Below are 18,037 nucleotides of genomic sequence, written 5' to 3'. Positions count from 1 at the left end.
TGTTTGTCGTCGACTGATGTCAAATCTATGTTAAAAGTTACGTCTGGTTGCAAAATTATTCTTTGGTCCTCTACAAGAAAACAAGTTGTCCGCTGATTTATGTTATATCAATGTTCAACAACGATTGCTCGGGAAGAAAACAGACGAATATTTGATTTAGAGATTTTTTCCCCCTCATTTTCTTTTTTGTCCATTATTATTCATGAATACCAAGTGTATGCCGGCTACTTGCTGAATATTCAATTAGTGATATCGACACGTGCAATTTTTCGGGAATTCACGGCTCTCGTGGCTCTTTGTTTTTGGTGTACTTTCACAATTTATCGTGTACATCTCTCTGATTTGTTTTCCACGTTTGTTTGTTGTTGTTGTTTTGTTGTTTGTTTTTTATTTTGTTTAACATAACATATGGTATAGGGAAAATAGGATAAAATCCTTTGAATGCCCTTAATATTAATAGTTTTGCCATAAATCTATTGATTAAAGATTACAATGATGATACACGTGGTAAAGATAGTATATCAACTTATATGTACTCATCTATATGTGGTGTACAAACATATATCTTTAACTGTGACATGCAAAGCACACACACACACACACACACACACACACATATATATATATATATATATATATATATATATATATATATATATATTATATACACGCATATAGAAGATAACCATAATAATATAATAATGCATAATATATACATACAGGATTGAAAGTCATGTCAACAGCAGTGCAAACAAGTATTATTCGTCATATATAAATCTCCCATCATATAATTCCCTGTCTATTATCACCTTGAAATAATCCAAAGATTTTGCATTCTTTGTTTCAAATTTCAAACTGTTCCATTTCTGGACAATACGAATACCGTACCAGTTTTGTCTTCTGTTTGTTTTGCATCTAGAGACAAAAATCTTAAACGTCCCCTCTAGTAAAAGTAATATTAGAATATGAAAATAAAATCAGAAAAGTCTATCATGTCAAGACCATGAACCAATCTATAAACCTGAATTAAATCCCCACGATTCTTCTATAGATTTCAAACAGGGTAAGTCAAGAAATTCTAACCATTCTTTATAAGATAAATACTGTATTGTATAAATCTTTTTGGTAGCTCTCCTCTCTGTACACTTTCAATACTAATAGATTGTCTTTTATATAATGGGCTCCAGACGGATGTATTCTATCATGTGATAGTGTGGATGAGCTGAATGACTGTGTGAGTGAGTATCTAAAATTCTGTGAACAGCTAGTGTCTTGTAAAAAAGAAATAAAATATTATCCTAACAACAAGCCTTGGATAACAAAAGATCTAAAACTTTTATTGAACCAAAAGAAAACTCTCTATACTAGTGGAAACAAAAAAGATCTGAAAACAAAACAAAAAGAGATAAAGAGGGTAATATCTAGTTGTAGAGATAAGTACAAAAATAAAATTGAAAAATGCTTTTCTTCTGGGGATATACGGGACACGTGGCGGGGGCTTAAAACTGCTGTGAACTATAATCCAAAGCCCACGATTATATCAGAAGATATCGAAATTGAAACTTTAAATAAATTTTATTCACGTTTCGACACAGCAAACAAATTTGATATTGAAAATGAAAAACATAAATTAGACAGGGCTTTGGAAGATGAAATGACTATTGAGGTCAGTGAAGAGGAAACGAGATTCGTATTTTCGAAACTAAACGAGAGGAAGGCTGCTGGGCCGGATGGATTGAAAGGAAAACTATTAAAAGAATGTGCCCACCAGCTTTCCCCCATTTATACACATATTTTTAACTGGTCCCTCCAATGCGTTTCGATCCCTGAAATTTGGAAAAGTTCAAAAATTATTCCTGTTCCAAAAAACGAAAAACTTGAAACTATGAACGATCTCAGACCTGTTGCACTGACTTCAATAGTCATGAAATCTTTAGAAAAACTTGTTCTTGTTAAAATTAGGAATCAGTTTATGCCATTGAGTGATAGTCATCAATTTGCTTACAAACCAGGACGTGGCGTAGAGGATGCCATTTTGCTGTTTACAAACAACATCTACAGGCATCTAGATCACGCTAGGAGCTATTGCAGATTGCTTTTTGCAGATTTTTCTTCAGCGTTCAATACAATGCAACCTCAGTTGGTTGTTCAAAAATTGACTAGTCTGAATTTAAACAAGTATATAATTGCTTGGGTGCTCGAATTTCTTACGGAGAGAGCACAATATGTTCAATTAGGACAAAACAAATCTTCCTGTATAACTACAAATACTGGTGCTCCTCAAGGTTGTGTATTGTCCCCTGTATTATTCACAATATACACGAATGACTGTAGAAGTCAAAACCTGAGTGTACCTTTAATAAAGTTTGCAGATGACACCGCTCTTCAAGGCCTCATAACAAATGGCAACGAAGTGGCTTATAGGCAAGAAATTGATAGATTTGTGTCTTGGTGTAATGCCCACCACCTAGAGCTTAACATAAGCAAGACAAAGGAGCTAGTGATTGACTTTAGGAGAGTGAAGGAACCGATAGAACCGTTAAAATTAAAGGACCAATTCGTCCAGCGAGTTCCTCACTACAAATACCTTGGTGTAACGATTGATGACAGGCTCAAGTGGGATGAACACTTGAAAATAATTAGGCATAAGATGTGCAGACGTACATATTTTTTATCAAAACTCTCTCAGTTTAGAATAGATAAAACCCTCTGCACATTATTTTATAGAGCAGTAATCGAAAGTGTTTTGTCATTTTGTATAACAGCTTGGGGAGGCAATTGCTTAGCAGTGGAAAGGAACAAAATAAATTAAAATATTAAAAAATCCATTAAACGCTATATAAATGATGTTGACGATGTAGATCTTTTATACGAGAAATTTTGTATAAATAAAATAACTAAAATATTAAATGACCAGTATCATCCACTAAGACCATCAATTATTATGTCAGAAAGAAGTGGTCGCCCTTTCTCTATTTCAACGAAAACAGAGAGACACCGAAAATCTTTTCTGCCGTCCAGTATTAGGCTTTATAATAACAAGCAATAATCATTTTATATAATTATTTCTCATTTTTACTTTTTAAAAATATAAATATTAATTTATTAATTTATTTGTTTTGCAATTTTTCAATTTTCAATTTATAGTGACAGTTTTAACTATTTTACAGTGTTGAAATTATTCATATTATAAAGCGCAGCTCTGGTTATAGAGCTGCTCCTTTTTTATATATACATCCTATTTCCATTGTATTTTTATCTTATGTGTAAATTATAACTCGTCTGTACAAAAAAATTCCTTTTTGGGATGCAATAAAGTATTATTATTATTATTATTATTATTATTATTATTATTATTATTTATTATTATTATTATATTATTATTATTATTATTATTATTATTATTATTATTATTATTATTATTGTTATTATTATTATTATTATTATTATTCTAGAATTGATCGAACGAGCGAATTATACAAATCTAAAAATGTGGTTTTATCAAGACTTAGAAAGGTTCTATATATTATTCCCGTCATTCTGTTTGCACGGCTTACACAATTATCAATATGTACATCAAAATTCAAAAGTGAATCAAAAGTAACTCCCACATCCTTTTCATAAGGCACAACGGAAAGTAGATTTGACTTAGAAGTATCGGTAAAATAATTATGAGATGGATTATTTTTTCCTATATGTAATACTTTACATTTCGAAACATTAAAATCCAAATGTCATGTTGTAGACCATTTGAAAAGTGAAAATATATCATTTTGTAGAATGTTATGATATTCGGTTGTACTATAGATCTTCGTATCGTCTGCAAACAGTTTGCATAGTGAATTTATGTTGTTTTGTTGTTGTTGTTGTTGTTTGTTTTTTTTTTTGTTTTTGTTTTTTTTTGGGGGGGGTTGTTGTTTTGTTTGTTTTGTTTTTTTTTGTTATTTGTTTGTTTTTGTTTTTGTTTTGTTTTTTGTTTTTTGTTGTTGTTTTTTTTTTTGCTTGTTTGATTGTTTCTCACTGTATAATAGTTTTGAATGTTATAAATGATTTATCGGGAGTGTGTTGAATAATTTCATTCACCTAATAACATTTACATCATATCAAGGAAATAATATATGATATCATTACATCGTCGCATCAATGGCAATAATAATATTAACCCGGATTGATCGGTTGTTATAAATATCTATAGAATGCGTCAATCTCAAGAATTCTCGTCATATTGTCTGGGAGTTAATTCCCCTGATGTAGGTAAAGGGTTGTGACGTAATGAAATCATGTGATCAAATCAGACGACAGTGTATTATAATATGGGTTGATGTAGTGATGAGTATAACGGACATTCGCCATGAAAACAATGTTATTATCGTTATTATTATGATTACCATTATTACTCTGATTATTGTTGTTCAATTGATAGGATATGAAGATTATCATTGTTATTAAATGCGGCAGGGGAATCAGTTGGCGTCCTTTGAAAAGCGATGTATGATAATTTAGATCGGAAATACATGAATTAATGAGATGTGGAAAATTCCCTTATTACTTCTTAATGTGGACTGTTAGAATGTGGTTTTTATTCTGTTTTCTCTCTTATGGTTCATAATATTATTTTGGAGGGGGTTGTGTGTTTCTCTATTTGTTTTCTTTGTTTTTGTTTTTGTTTTTGGTTGTTTTTTTTTTTGTTTCGTTTTGTTTTGTTTTGTTTTGTTTTTTGTTTGTTTGTTTGTTTTTTTTTTTTTTTGTTTTTTTGTTTTTTGTTTTGTTTTTTTTTTATTGTCGTTATGTGCGGTTATGTGGTATAGTGGTAGGACACTCGCTTTCGGAACGGAAAGTCCTGAGTTCGAGCCTAGTTGAGTCCTTGGGAAAGGCTCTTTACTCACATTCTCTCACCGTACTCAGGTGTAGAACTGGGTTATCGCGACTTTTCGTTCTCGAGAAAAATAAGCTTAAAAACTAATAAACCAGGCCGTTAACAGCGTTCTCTCTGTCGGAAAAAAAATTATAATATCGCCAAACAGGCGTCATGTCTCGTTCCTCGTGTTAATTGTAGCTGTTGGTCAGGGACCCTTTGTAAAGCGCGTTGAGCACTTTTAGTGGATATTTCCCTATATAATAAACGCTCGGGTTTGTTTGTTTTGTTTTGTTTTGTTTTGTTTTTTGGGGGGGGGGGTTTTTTGGGGGGAAGTGTTTGATTTTTGTTTGCGATATTTATTTTGTTTGTCTTGTTTTGTTGGGGGTTCTTTTTTTAGGGGGGGGGGGGGGGTGTTGTTTTTTGTTTTTCTTGTTTGTTTTTTTTACTTGTTTGTTTTGTTTTTTTAATGGGAGTTTTTTTCGGGGTTCATTTTTCAGTTAAATTGTTTTGTTATTAATGGTTTGTTTTAGTTGTTGGTTTTATTGCTTTTGTTTTTCTTTGTGTTTTGGTTTGTTTTATTTAGTTGGACTTTTTTTCTCAACACCAATTCGTCAAACAAACAAAAAATTCAATAAACTGAATCGGCATCCTCTGTTGTTCAAGTTAGCTTTTGTATTTGTATTTGTTGGGTTTTTGGAGATTGTAATTTTGTTTTTCCTTTTTTTTTTTTCTTTTTTTTTCTTTCTTTTTTTTTTTTTTTGTTAATTTGTTTTGTTTTGTTTTGTTTTGTTTTGTCTTGTTTTGTTTGTTTGTTTGTTGTTTTTTTTTTTTTTTTTTTTTTTTTTTTTTTTGGGGGGGGGGTGGTATTTATTGCATAAACTTAATATATATCTATTCAAAATAAGAAAACATAATCAAGAACCTTTCATAACAAACCATTCATTAAATCGAAAAAATTTTATTCTCTATTGTCTTCTGGCACTTTTCTACTCACTTCATATCTTGTTGTTACCAACATAAGTGCCTGCTCCACTCACTTTTCTGAATTAAAAATTCACCCCATACACCGGAGCATACTCAGTGTCTCAATCGTTTCTATGTTATATGTTTGTGATGAGAATATTGGCTATTAAGCTTAACTGCTGGTCAACATTACTTCGCGATGGTGGTAAACGAATCGGCGGTCTCAAGAAGTGGGTGAGAGAGGGATCTAGAAATGACTTTGAGTTTGAAACGAATATTTTTGTGTTCGTGGATAGCTCACACGGTAGAGCCACGCTCTCACCTGCCAGGCGGAGTTGTCGTACCAATAAGGTCGCAGGTTCAAACCCCACCACCACCGAAAAATTTTTTTATTCTCTATTGTCTTCTGGCACTTTTCTACTCACTTCATATCTTGTTGTTACCAACATAAGTGCCTGCTCCACTCACTTTTCTGAATTAAAAATTCACCCCATACACCGGAGCATACTCAGTGTCTCAATCGTTTCTATGTTATATGTTTGTGATGAGAATATTGGCTATTAAGCTTAACTGCTGGTCAACATTACTTCGCGATGGTGGTGAACGAATCGGCGGTCTCAAGAAGTGGGTGAGAGAGGGATCTAGAAATGACTTTGAGTTTGAAACGAATATTTTTGTGTTCGTGGATAGCTCACACGGTAGAGCCACGCTCTCACCTGCCAGGCGGAGTTGTCGTACCAATAAGGTCGCAGGTTCAAACCCCACCACCACCGAAAAATTTTTTTATTCTCTATTGTCTTCTGGCACTTTTCTACTCACTTCATATCTTGTTGTTACCAACATAAGTGCCTGCTCCACTCACTTTTCTGAATTAAAAATTCACCCCATACACCGGAGCATACTCAGTGTCTCAATCGTTTCTATGTTATATGTTTGTGATGAGAATATTGGCTATTAAGCTTAACTGCTGGTCAACATTACTTCGCGATGGTGGTGAACGAATCGGCGGTCTCAAGAAGTGGGTGAGAGAGGGATCTAGAAATGACTTTGAGTTTGAAACGAATATTTTTGTGTTCGTGGATAGCTCACACGGTAGAGCCACGCTCTCACCTGCCAGGCGGAGTTGTCGTACAAATAAGGTCGCAGGTTCAAACCCCACCACCGCCGCGAAAAAAATTTTTATTCTCTATTGTCTTCTGGCACTTTTCTACTCACTTCATATCTTATTCATTAAATCCATAGCTTTTTATCCATTTTTTCTGATTCCGCTAATAAAACTTTTTTATTTTATTTTTTTTTTTTGCCAGAAAAAATATTTCTTCACTTATAGATAGATCGAGGTTGACTTACAACTTGACAAAATATCTCAGATCTTCGACTTATAAGAAGTGGATATTATCTTATCTACAGAATTCACAGTTTCTAGAATCTCGAGAGGTTGATAGTTTGGTATACATAGGTATCATATATATGAAATTTTTTAAATTATGGCCAAAATAAGAAAAAGTGTTTATTAAGCGGATGGCAGTTCACTGCATCATTGTGTCTGAATACAATCAATACAAATTTATTTCTAAAGATTTCTCACGATTTTAATCATAGCGTTATTGACAGATAATCCTAGAAGTCAAAGCGTCCTGTTCTGTTTTTTTGTTGTTTTTTTTTTTTTTGTTTTTTTTTTTTTGTTGTTTTTTTTTTTTTTTTTTTGCTTATATATCTTTCTACAGGCCATTTTTGTGATTTCCCGATTTTAAAAGCCAAAGACAAAAGAACTGGTTTTGTTTTGCTTTTTGTTGTTGTTGTCGTTGTTGTTGTTGTTGTTGTTTTGTCTTTTTTTTTGTTTCTTTTTGTTTTGTTTTGTTTTGTTTTTGTTTCTTTTTTTTTTATTTTGTCTTTTTGTTTGTTTGTTTGTTTGCTTTTAATTTTTATTTTTACTTATGGTCTTTTTTTTTTTAAAGTTAAGGGCAACAAGTACATTTTATGAATAATTTTGTTCAGAATAACAATCTTTACATCTTAGTTTGGAGTTCTATTAGTTATGACAAAGAATTTATTGTTGGGGGAGGGGGGTGGGGGGGGGGGGGTATTGATGAACAAAAGATCTTTGGATTTTTTTTTTTAAAGGTACTGATTGTATCGTGAGAAATATATATTTTCTATTTCTATTTTTGGTTAGAGGAGAGTTTAAAATGTCTTTCATGAAGGATTAGCTTATTTTTCTCGAGAACGAAAAGTCACAAGAACCCAATTTATCAAATATAGATCCAAATGTTTTACCCCGAATGACCTAAGACAAACTGGATTCATGGAATAAATTCTCTCCAACTGTAGATGATTGAAAGAGGTCGTAAGGAGTGATTTAGACTTTCGTATTTGGATTTGGTGCTCTCCATGGTTCAGGTGGAGAGCACTCGCCCCTCAGGCAAATGGAGCGGTAACTATCCGGCTGCAGTGGAGTTGTTTTTGTTTGTTTGTTAGTTTCTGAGGGGGGGGGGTATTTTTATTGGGGTTTTTTGTTTTGTTTTTGTTTTGTTTCTGACCATCCTTATCACTCAGCAGTGCTTGAGTAGTTGTGTCGTATATTATTAGATTTGCTTAAAAGAACGTTTTGATAAGCCAGCGTCCACTCAAAAAATAATAAGTAGTTATTGCTTCGGCCCGTTCGATTCTACAGATACATACAGCCAACAACAAAAACAATCAAAACATAAATACATGACTTAAAAACCAGATCGACGGGCAAAGAAATATTAAGACCTTGCCCTGCTGTCTATCTGCTATTTAAGTAATTTATTTATGTTTTGTTATTGATTTTGTTATTGACTGAAGAAGGGTTTTGAACCCGAAACAATCCGTGTTTGGTATTTTGTTTTGTTTTTGTTTTGTTTTTTAGTTATTATATTCATTTTTTTATTACTTTTTTACAGTCCACAGCCTCTAGCAGCTTTGTATCACTTTAACACGTCCACTCGAGCTTAACGATGACAGAAAATATCGTTTATAATTGTTGGCGCTTTTTACCCCCCCCCCCCCCCCCCCCCCCCCCCCCCCCCCCACCCCCTCCACACACACACACACACACACACACACACACACACACTGCGTTGCAGAAGGATTATTCTAATTATGCCGTTAAATAAGACCTAATATACGGAATTGCTTGTTTATTTATATGATTATAATATAGTCTGATTAATTTTTGTTTTTATTATTATTTTGATTTCCACAGCATTTTTTGAAAGATTTGCTCATTTCTTTCAAACGAGAGGTCGTTGAGGAACAGCTGATAACATATGCTGATACCATGGTAAGTTGGTTTTAGTTTTGTTTTTCTTTTTTCTTTTTTTTTTTTTTTTTTTTTTTTTTTTTTTTGTCGTTTGTTTGTTTTTTTTTTTTGTTTTTTTTTTGGTGTTTTTTGTTTTGTTTGTTTTGTTTTGTTGTTAGTGATCCATTTGTTTATTCGATTACTTTTGGGGGGAGGGGGTGTGTTTGTTTTATTTTATTTTGTTTTTGTTTTTGTTTTTTTTTGGATAAATGGGTTCTTGCCCAGAATGTCTAGAATTTTTCAACTTGTTCTTTCTTCTCGAGCTTCCTATGTCGTGCTCTGATTGAGAGCTCGTTTTGAATTTCAAAGGCGAGTGTGCAGGAATCTTCTATTAAAATCTTTGAATCTACTGTGCGGCTATGTGGTCTAGTGGTATGATACTTGCTTTCGGATCGGAAGTCCTGGGTTCGAGCCTCGCTTGGCGCATAGTTGATTCCTTGGAGAAGGCTCTTTACTCACATTCTCTCACCGTACTCAGGTGTAAAATGAGTACCTGGCCGTTAACAGCCTTGTGTCTGTCCGAACAAAGTGTAATATCGCCTAACAGGCGTCATGTCTCGTCCTACATGTTAAGTGTTGCTGTTGGCAGGGAGCCCTTGTAAAGGGCTTTGAGCACATTTTATGAATATTGCGCTATATAAAACCTCACGTTTTTGTTGTTTTTTTTTACTGTCCATACAGTCGGTTCCCATACAGCTATTTAAGGCGTACACACACAGACACACACACACATACACACACACACACACAGACACACAATGAAATCACGTAGAACCTAGACAGGTCAATATATTATGAAACTAAATTCTCTCTGTTTAGTTGAGTAAAAATTTAACCCTTTATAAGCGAGATTTCGAGTTTTGTTCTGAGCTCGTGTCCAAACAACAGTATTTGGGTTACTGGGTATGTGAGATATTGTGGAAAATACATTCCACTAGCCTAGTGTCCTATTTCAAGGGTAGCAAGCAATCTCTTTTATTTGTTGAACGCTGTAAAAAAGAAACACTGAGATGAACTCCTGCTCTCTGGGCCTTACATCTATGAGGGTCTGCTTTTCTTTTAGCAGGATCCTTGAGTTCTCATTACTATATATTATCATCGTCCTACGTTTTCACAGAGAAAGTCTTCAATGGAGGCATCGCTTTCACTGTTCTCTTTGTCAAAATGGTCGAAACTGCGATTATACCTCAGATTTTTCAAAATGTAAATATGAATATTCATACAAATCATTTCCACGGATTCGTCACACCCAATGCGCTTCATAATGTATCCCCTTTCCCTCGCTCAATAGACCAAATGTCTATTCCATACTGTGCACGTTGCCTGTTAGGCGTATATTTTTGTACAAGCCCGCTTCTAATACCTGTTACAGTACTCATTCACACCCGAATCAATTGGGGTGATTTTTTTTTTACAATGTCTTACCTTTGGAAATAATGCGGGGGTCAGTGTTTCATTGTTAACCAGTGAGTCGCCCAACCACACTCATAGTGGCTTAAATTTAGTTGTTTTAACAAGACATCATACCACTCCGTCACAAACGCCATAGTAGAAGAATTATAATTTTTAAGAAATGAATTCTGGTCGATAAAAGGTTTTTAAAAAAAGGAAAGAAAGGAAAAGAATAATGTTAATGTCTGTCCGATGTCGATATGACAAGCTGTAGATTGGTCTCATTGGAAGAATTTTGTCAATTTACGTTCACCAGACAGGTTACAAATAAAACATCCGTTTTAATCGATTGATTTTTGTGCTAATGCCAAACAAGGACAAAACAATGGCAAAACGCTTTTTTTATATTTTAGCCAGAAAACTTTTACTTCATAAATCAATGAGCCCCAACCTGTCAAAATATTTGTAATCATTGGCTTTTTTCTTTTTTTTTTTTTTTTTTTTTTTTTTTGTTAAATTTTTTGAATAATATCAGGTCTAAGAAACTTTCTGACCAAAATGAAGAAAAAGTTGTGTTGTCATTTTGTTTCGCCAGTCGGTCAACTAATAAAAACAACGAGGAGGGAGGGGGGGGGGGAGGGCAAGCAACACACTGTTGTTTTGCTCGAATCTTGATTATCATTTTTTTTTTTGTTTTGTTTGTTTGAGGTTTTTCTTAATTTTTTAAAGGACATAATATGTCATTGTGTTAATATTAATTTTTATTTAGTAACTTGAAGATGACGATGATGATGATGGTGGTGGTGGTAGTGGTAGCGGTGGTAATGGTGGCGGTGGTGGTGGTGATAGTGATGGTGGTGATGATGATGATGATGATGATGATGATGATGATGATGATGATGATGATGATGATGATGATGATGATGATAATCAAACCTTATTTATTATCCTTCACACACACAAGCTCCACTTATTTGATCGGAACAAAGATGGCAAATTGCAACTGAGCGAAATGGCCAAGTAAGTAAAATGTCTTTGATTACGCTTTACAATTTGGTGGGGAAATGTAGCGAGGGCATAAATACAGACCTACCTATTGCTACGAATACTCCGTAAAATTGCGAAATTTTGACTCCCATTTCAGAACTTTGTAAACATTTCTCAGTCAATAAAACTTATTAAAAATGAAAATTGATACCAGAATACATAATTTTACGCATTTTGAATTATTATTCAATCCTTGTTAGGGTAAATTGTTGATGTATGTAGCTAATTATAGAGACTTTTATTTTCATCTCCTAAAAAATACGATTTTCAAAAGAATTGTAAGTTGACAGGTCTGTATATATCAATAGAGGGAAAAGAGAAGTTCTATATGTAAACAAAAAAAAAACAACATCACAGTGTCACGGAGCCACCCCTTGATCTCTCTGGTACGGCATCCACCGTCTGGCTGAGAGATGGGAGGGTTAACAAGCTATAGTGGTCGGTATGGATGGGTGCCGTTCGTGTTGGATGCCGGGTTCGGCTTCTTGGCTCTGTGGTGTTTTCATCGGTTTCATCTGACAGTTTCTCTTCTCTGTATTTCTCACCTTTTAATATTTTCATACGCATATTCAATCAAAACAATTATTGACATCTTATTTTGATTCAAAATAGTCCTTCAGAGCCATAAGTCTCATTGAGTCGAAGTTTCTATCGCGTGAAACATTGCTTGACATCTTTAAAACACACAACAGCATACAGCTGGACAACTGGAACTGACTGTGCCACTTACACTCTATTTTTTTCTTTCTTTTTCACTAAATTTAATGCAAGATATTTACATGATCTTTACCCAAAAAATGAAAATTTGAAATAGGATATGGTGCCCAATAAAGTTGTTCTTCAGACGCATAAGGCCCATGGAGCGGAGTTTATCCCAGTGCGTATAGCGAAGAATGGACAATGGCAAAAGCTGGCTACCCTTTGGAGGACGCTAGTCTACGGCAAAGTATTTTCCTCCAGATCTATCAGACCCAACTACTACCCAATCATTGCTAGGTGGACTTGAGCGAGGGGGGGGGGGGTTTAGAAATAAATCTTGATGTTACCCGGGATCGATCTTAGTTCCTTTGAATGTGAAATGATTGCTCTAGCAACTGAGAAATCGGGATCCCCGATTACAATAATACTTATAAATGTCTTTGTTTTAATGGCATTTGCAACAAACATGGATCACTCAAGCGTCAAGTGTACCATAGATCACACGGCTAACAAATCAATCACAGTTGTCACTTTGCGATCGAATATAAGAAGAGGAAAAATTTGGTATTTTTCTAATTCAATTAATAGATTGGAATAAGAAAATACTGTCTGCTGAAGAAAGCAGAACTTTTTTATGAAGTAATAAACAAATAAGAAAATGAAAGAATATGAAACGTGATGGATGTTCAGACAGCTTTCGATTCGATCAACCTTTTTTTTTCATAATATAATATGTAATGTTCCTATTCATAGAACGAGTCTTTCGTCTTTTTATTTTCCCACAATAGCTGTTTGGGTTGTTTTTTTTCCAATGTTTGCTGTTGGGCATAGACATTCTATATTGAAATCAATGGAACCCACGATGTATAATATTGTAGCTGAATACCACTTCCGGTAATGGAATAACGGTCAATATCCCAATCGATCCGGAATTAACCTTTGACTACTTTATTTTATGATGGAAACCACCGTTGTTTAAATTTGACTTGTTGACTCAATATCTTCCGCCAGCAAAGTCGCACGACTTCTCAGCTTTAGTTGTTTCCTTAATTTCTGTGGAGGATAAAATGTCTGAGAAGATTTGAATTTGACAGTGCCAGACAAAGCGGAGAGAGAAATATATACAAGAATTGAAAACTCTACAAAAGATCAGCCTTTCTTGAGTATGGAATCGAATGCTGGACCTCCTGATGACTGGTCAGGCATTCTACCATTACGTCATACAAAGGTTACCAGATACTTGGAACATTTAAATTTGTGATGCTTGAATTCTTCACTAAGAGTACACGAGTTCCGGTGCACACTATTTATATGCACTCATACAAACAAATATTGAACTTCTATGAATAAGTTTGAAAGCAGGCACAATTCCCAAGATGAGAATCAGATCAGGTGAGCGTGATACAGTGCCAAACAAAACGGAACGACAAATACAAGGAACGATCATCCACAGTCATGCCACCAGCCGTCGAATAACATCTATGGTAGCTGCTTTTGATGGCCTCACACTACTAGATATAACATTATCATGCTCTCTCCAAGCGGCGAATTCGTTGCCGCACTGGTGTACAGTCGCGAATCCGCCCGGTAGCCTCGTCACAACACAATGCTCGACCAGATGCTCTGCGGTTTCAGGTTGTTTGCCATAACGCGTACTTGTGGGACAACTGATGAAGCGTCGTTGTCGTTATGCAGGTTCTCAATCTGCCATTAATTAGGAGTTCTCGGATTTGATTTCTAGTAGAGGAAGGCTGACTTTTTTTCTAGGAGGGGGAATGATGTTCTTCCTGTCATGTTATTCTATTCTGTTTGGCACTATTGCCTCTTTCAGATGTTTACTCATTTGCAAGTCAGAAAACCCAGCTTGTTGCAGATTCATTGTTGTGATCTTAGGCTAAGATGCTTAAGTTTTTTGTGGGATATTGTTCTTTTTTTTTAAATGTTGCTTCAAATAATTGTTGCGTTCACTGGTGTTGTTTTTGGTCTGTCTCTGCTTTGGTTCTCATAATGGATTAAATAAAGTTAGGTCGCTAGATCGAGCCCCCATCGCCGCGAAATTTTTATTCTCTAGTGTCTTCTGGCATTTTCCTACTCACTTCATTTCTTGTTATTATGTTGATATTTATTTGTAACAATCTCACTCTACTGCATGTGGCTCTCCGATTTCCATAGCCGACAATTCTATTCCAGTCATGCCTACTCTTCTATGATGTCTTTTCTTTTCCTTATCTCCCTCGGTGTAAGGTTCCTTGGAGCACAGTTTTGCAAATCCTATTATCTGGTGACCTGCCCATACCACGTCAAACGAGCCGTGTATTTTTATATAAACCCACCATATGCTTTACAGTTATTCTGAAAAATACCATCATTCACAATTATTCAAGATTGACCCTTTTTTATCCAATATCAACTTAAGTAATCGAATGGTTGTGATCCCGCCCAATCAATTGTTGACCTAATCGATCGATCCCAACTCCAATCCCATATTATCTTTATTGATCTCGGGATATTGATTTATCGCATTGATGATCATTGTTCTGATGCAGCGAGGAGCAGTCCCTATTTTCTTCCCTCCCTTTCTATACTGACGACGTTCTACGACAAAAAGACATTTTTTCTCAATTTTGCCAGACAAATTTTTTCTTCAAAAATTTATAGATTAAAATTACTTCACCCCCCCCCCCTCCCCCACTTCCACCAAGTGAGAAAAATGTCTCAAACCCGGGACGTAAAGAAAATCTTGGGTTCGAACCTTTCTGGTAAATTGTCGGAGTTAAGGGTCATCTTAATCGATCGATACTTGATGTAAACGTTTTCTGACAAAATGAAAAATGCGTTTTATCAGAGTAAGGCAGTACTTATTCATCCTGTGATTCTCTCCCTAGCGTTTCTTGATTGAGTCATGAAATGATTATGATGTTATATAATATAAAACCAAGGATTGCGGCTCATGTCATTGCTGCCTCAATGCCTTGATTTGGCACCTCGTGTGCATAGCTTTTGTTTTTTATAGTGATAAACACAACCAATACTACTACTATTACCACTACCACTACTACTACTACTACTACTACTACTACTACTACTACTACTACTTCTACTACTACTACTACTACTACTACTACTACTACTACTACTACTACTACTACCACTACTACTACTACTGCTGCTGCTGCTGCAGCTGTTGCTGCTACTACGACTGCTACTACTACTGCTACTACTACTGCTACTACTACAACTACTACTACTACTACTACTACTAATACTACTACTACTACTACTACTACTACTACTACTACTACTACTACTACTACTACTACTACTACTTCTACTCTGACAATAGAAATAGAACAGTGAAATTGACATATGGAACATTTTAGAAAACACCTAAATCGGGCTCCTCCTGACACAATCCCAGAAATGGAACCAGTCGAAACAAATTTAGATGTAAATACAACACGCCCATCTTGAATAGAAATTTACAAAGCATTAAAGGGGATGAGAAATGGAAAAGCCTTAGGACCAGATGGCACCCCCCCCCCCCCCCCCCCCACCCCTCCCCCCCAAGAGGCCCTGAAAACGAATTTAAACACCACAGTAGACATTTTGCACTCTCTATTTTTGAAAATATGGATTCAAATCGAAATATCATCAAATTGGAAGAAAGGATATGTTTTCAAGCTCCCAAAAAGGGTGACCTAGGGGATTGTAAGAACTGGCGAGAAATTATGCTCCTTTCAATTCCAAGTAAATTTTTCACTCAAATGATATTGAGAATGTTGAAAACTGCACTGATGGAAAACTTCGCCGTAAGCAAGCTGGATTCAGAAAAGACAGATCCTGTACCGACCATATGGCAATGCTCCGGATTAGAATAGAACAGGTTCTTTAGTGGCAATCACCACTTAACAAGAATTTTATTGACTTTGAAAAGGCATTCGACAGTATTCATATGGAGGTTTCATTGTAAAATACAACATCATTACGGCATACCAGAAACTTGTATAAATCTTATTTAGTAACGATATGACCATACAAGACGCCAAGTAATCCATAATGACTCCTTTCAGATTAAAACTGGAGTGAGGCAGGGATGTCTTCTTTCGCAATAATACTTCTAACAGTAATTGACTGGGTACTGCCCATAACTGTGGGAGATAAAAAGACTGGAATAATAAAATGGAACCTTGCTCTATATTTAGAGGACCTTGACTTTGCTGATGATATTTGTTTATTGTCATAATCTCTTCAGCATTTACGATCAAAAACAGACAGACAAAATGAGTCAGCACAGACTGATATAAGAATAAGTACAAAGAAAACGGAGGTGATCAGATTACTAAACAATAACACAACGCCCATCTCAGTAAATGGAAACAATCTGGAAGTCGTAGACAAATTTACATATTTGGATAGCATTATTTAAGCATCTGGAGGAAGAGATGAAGACACAGAGGCTAGAATAGGAAGAGAACGACATGCATTTATCACCCTCAGACCTATATGGAAATCAATAAATCTATCACTGAAAAAAAATACAGAATATACAACATTAGCGTAAAAGCAGTCCTTCTGTATGGCTCAGAAACATAGAAAGTGACCAATACCCTTTGTAAATAACTTCAAGCTTTCACAAACAGATGTCTTCGAATTATGCTCGGTATCAGATGGCCTGAGAAAATCAGTAATAAAGACACGTGGTTAAAAGCTGGACAAGAGGAAATTAGCAAATAAATCTCAACAAGAAAATGGAAATTGATTCGTCACACTTTCAGAAAACCAACAACAGACATTACGAGACAAGCTGTGGACTGAAACCCTCAGGGAGAAAGTAAGGTTGGGAGGCCAAAGAAAACATGGAAAAGGTCTTATGAGGAAGAGGTGAAGTTGGCTGAAATGTCTTGGGGAGAGATGAAGAAGAAGACAAAGAACAAAATACGGTAGAGATGTGCTGTTGAAGCCCTTTATTCAACAAGGAATGTAAAGGATTAAATTACTACTACTACTACTACTACTACTACAACTACTACTACTACTACTACTACTACTACTACTACTACTACTACTACTACTACTACTACTACTTCTACTACATACTAATACTGCTACTCAACAACAACCACTACTACTACTACTACTACTACTACTACTACTACTACTACTACTACTACTATTACTGCTACTATTACTATTATTATTAGTACTATTACTATTATTATTAGTAATAATTACTATTATTATTACTACTATTACTACTGCTACTAGTACTACTACTACTACTACTACTACTACTACTACTACTACTATTACTACTACTACTACTACTATAATAATAATAATAATAATAATAATAATAATAATATAATAATAATAATATATGATAATGATAATAATAATAATAATAATAATAATAATAATAATAATAATAATAATAATAATAATAATAATAATAATAATAATAATAATAATAATAAAACTTTTTGACTATTCCATCTCATCCCTTTTTTTTTTTTGTAGCTCAAATGACCTAAAAATGTTGGAAGCGAAGTGAAGCGCCTATATTTTATTTTTAACTTAAACTCTCTCCACCACCAATCTTAATGTAATATCTTTATCCACAGATTGCTACCTGTAAAGGAGAACTTCTTGTTACGACCAATCTTCAAGGTATTTCAGTTACAGTTTTATATCATCATCATCATTATCACCACCGACATCATCATCATCATCATCATCATCATCATCATCATCAT

General features: G+C 34.7%; 1 protein-coding gene across 4 annotated transcripts in view; it reads left to right on the top strand.

The window, feature by feature from the left end:
• Positions 1–18,037, top strand: part of LOC144977016 (calbindin-32-like) — a 149,132-nt gene that overhangs the window by 116,366 nt on the left and 14,729 nt on the right. For all 4 annotated transcript variants that reach the window (XR_013646222.1, XR_013646221.1, XM_078921708.1 and 1 more), the window contains exons 7-9: positions 9,051–9,128; positions 11,503–11,558; positions 17,906–17,951. Coding sequence is in view for 2 of the 4 variants with exons in the window: in XM_078921708.1 (XP_078777834.1) it covers positions 9,051–9,128; positions 11,503–11,558; positions 17,906–17,951 (180 nt within the window). In the remaining 2 variants the exon portion in view is untranslated. The remainder of the gene's footprint in view (positions 1–9,050; positions 9,129–11,502; positions 11,559–17,905; positions 17,952–18,037) is intronic.

This window comes from Berghia stephanieae, chromosome 7 (assembly GCF_034508935.2).
Source record: "Berghia stephanieae isolate SIO BIC M18660-M18661 chromosome 7, UCSD_Bste_1.3, whole genome shotgun sequence".
Lineage (NCBI taxonomy): Eukaryota > Metazoa > Mollusca > Gastropoda > Nudibranchia > Aeolidiidae > Berghia > Berghia stephanieae.
This window is presented reverse-complemented; position numbering and strand designations above follow the sequence as displayed.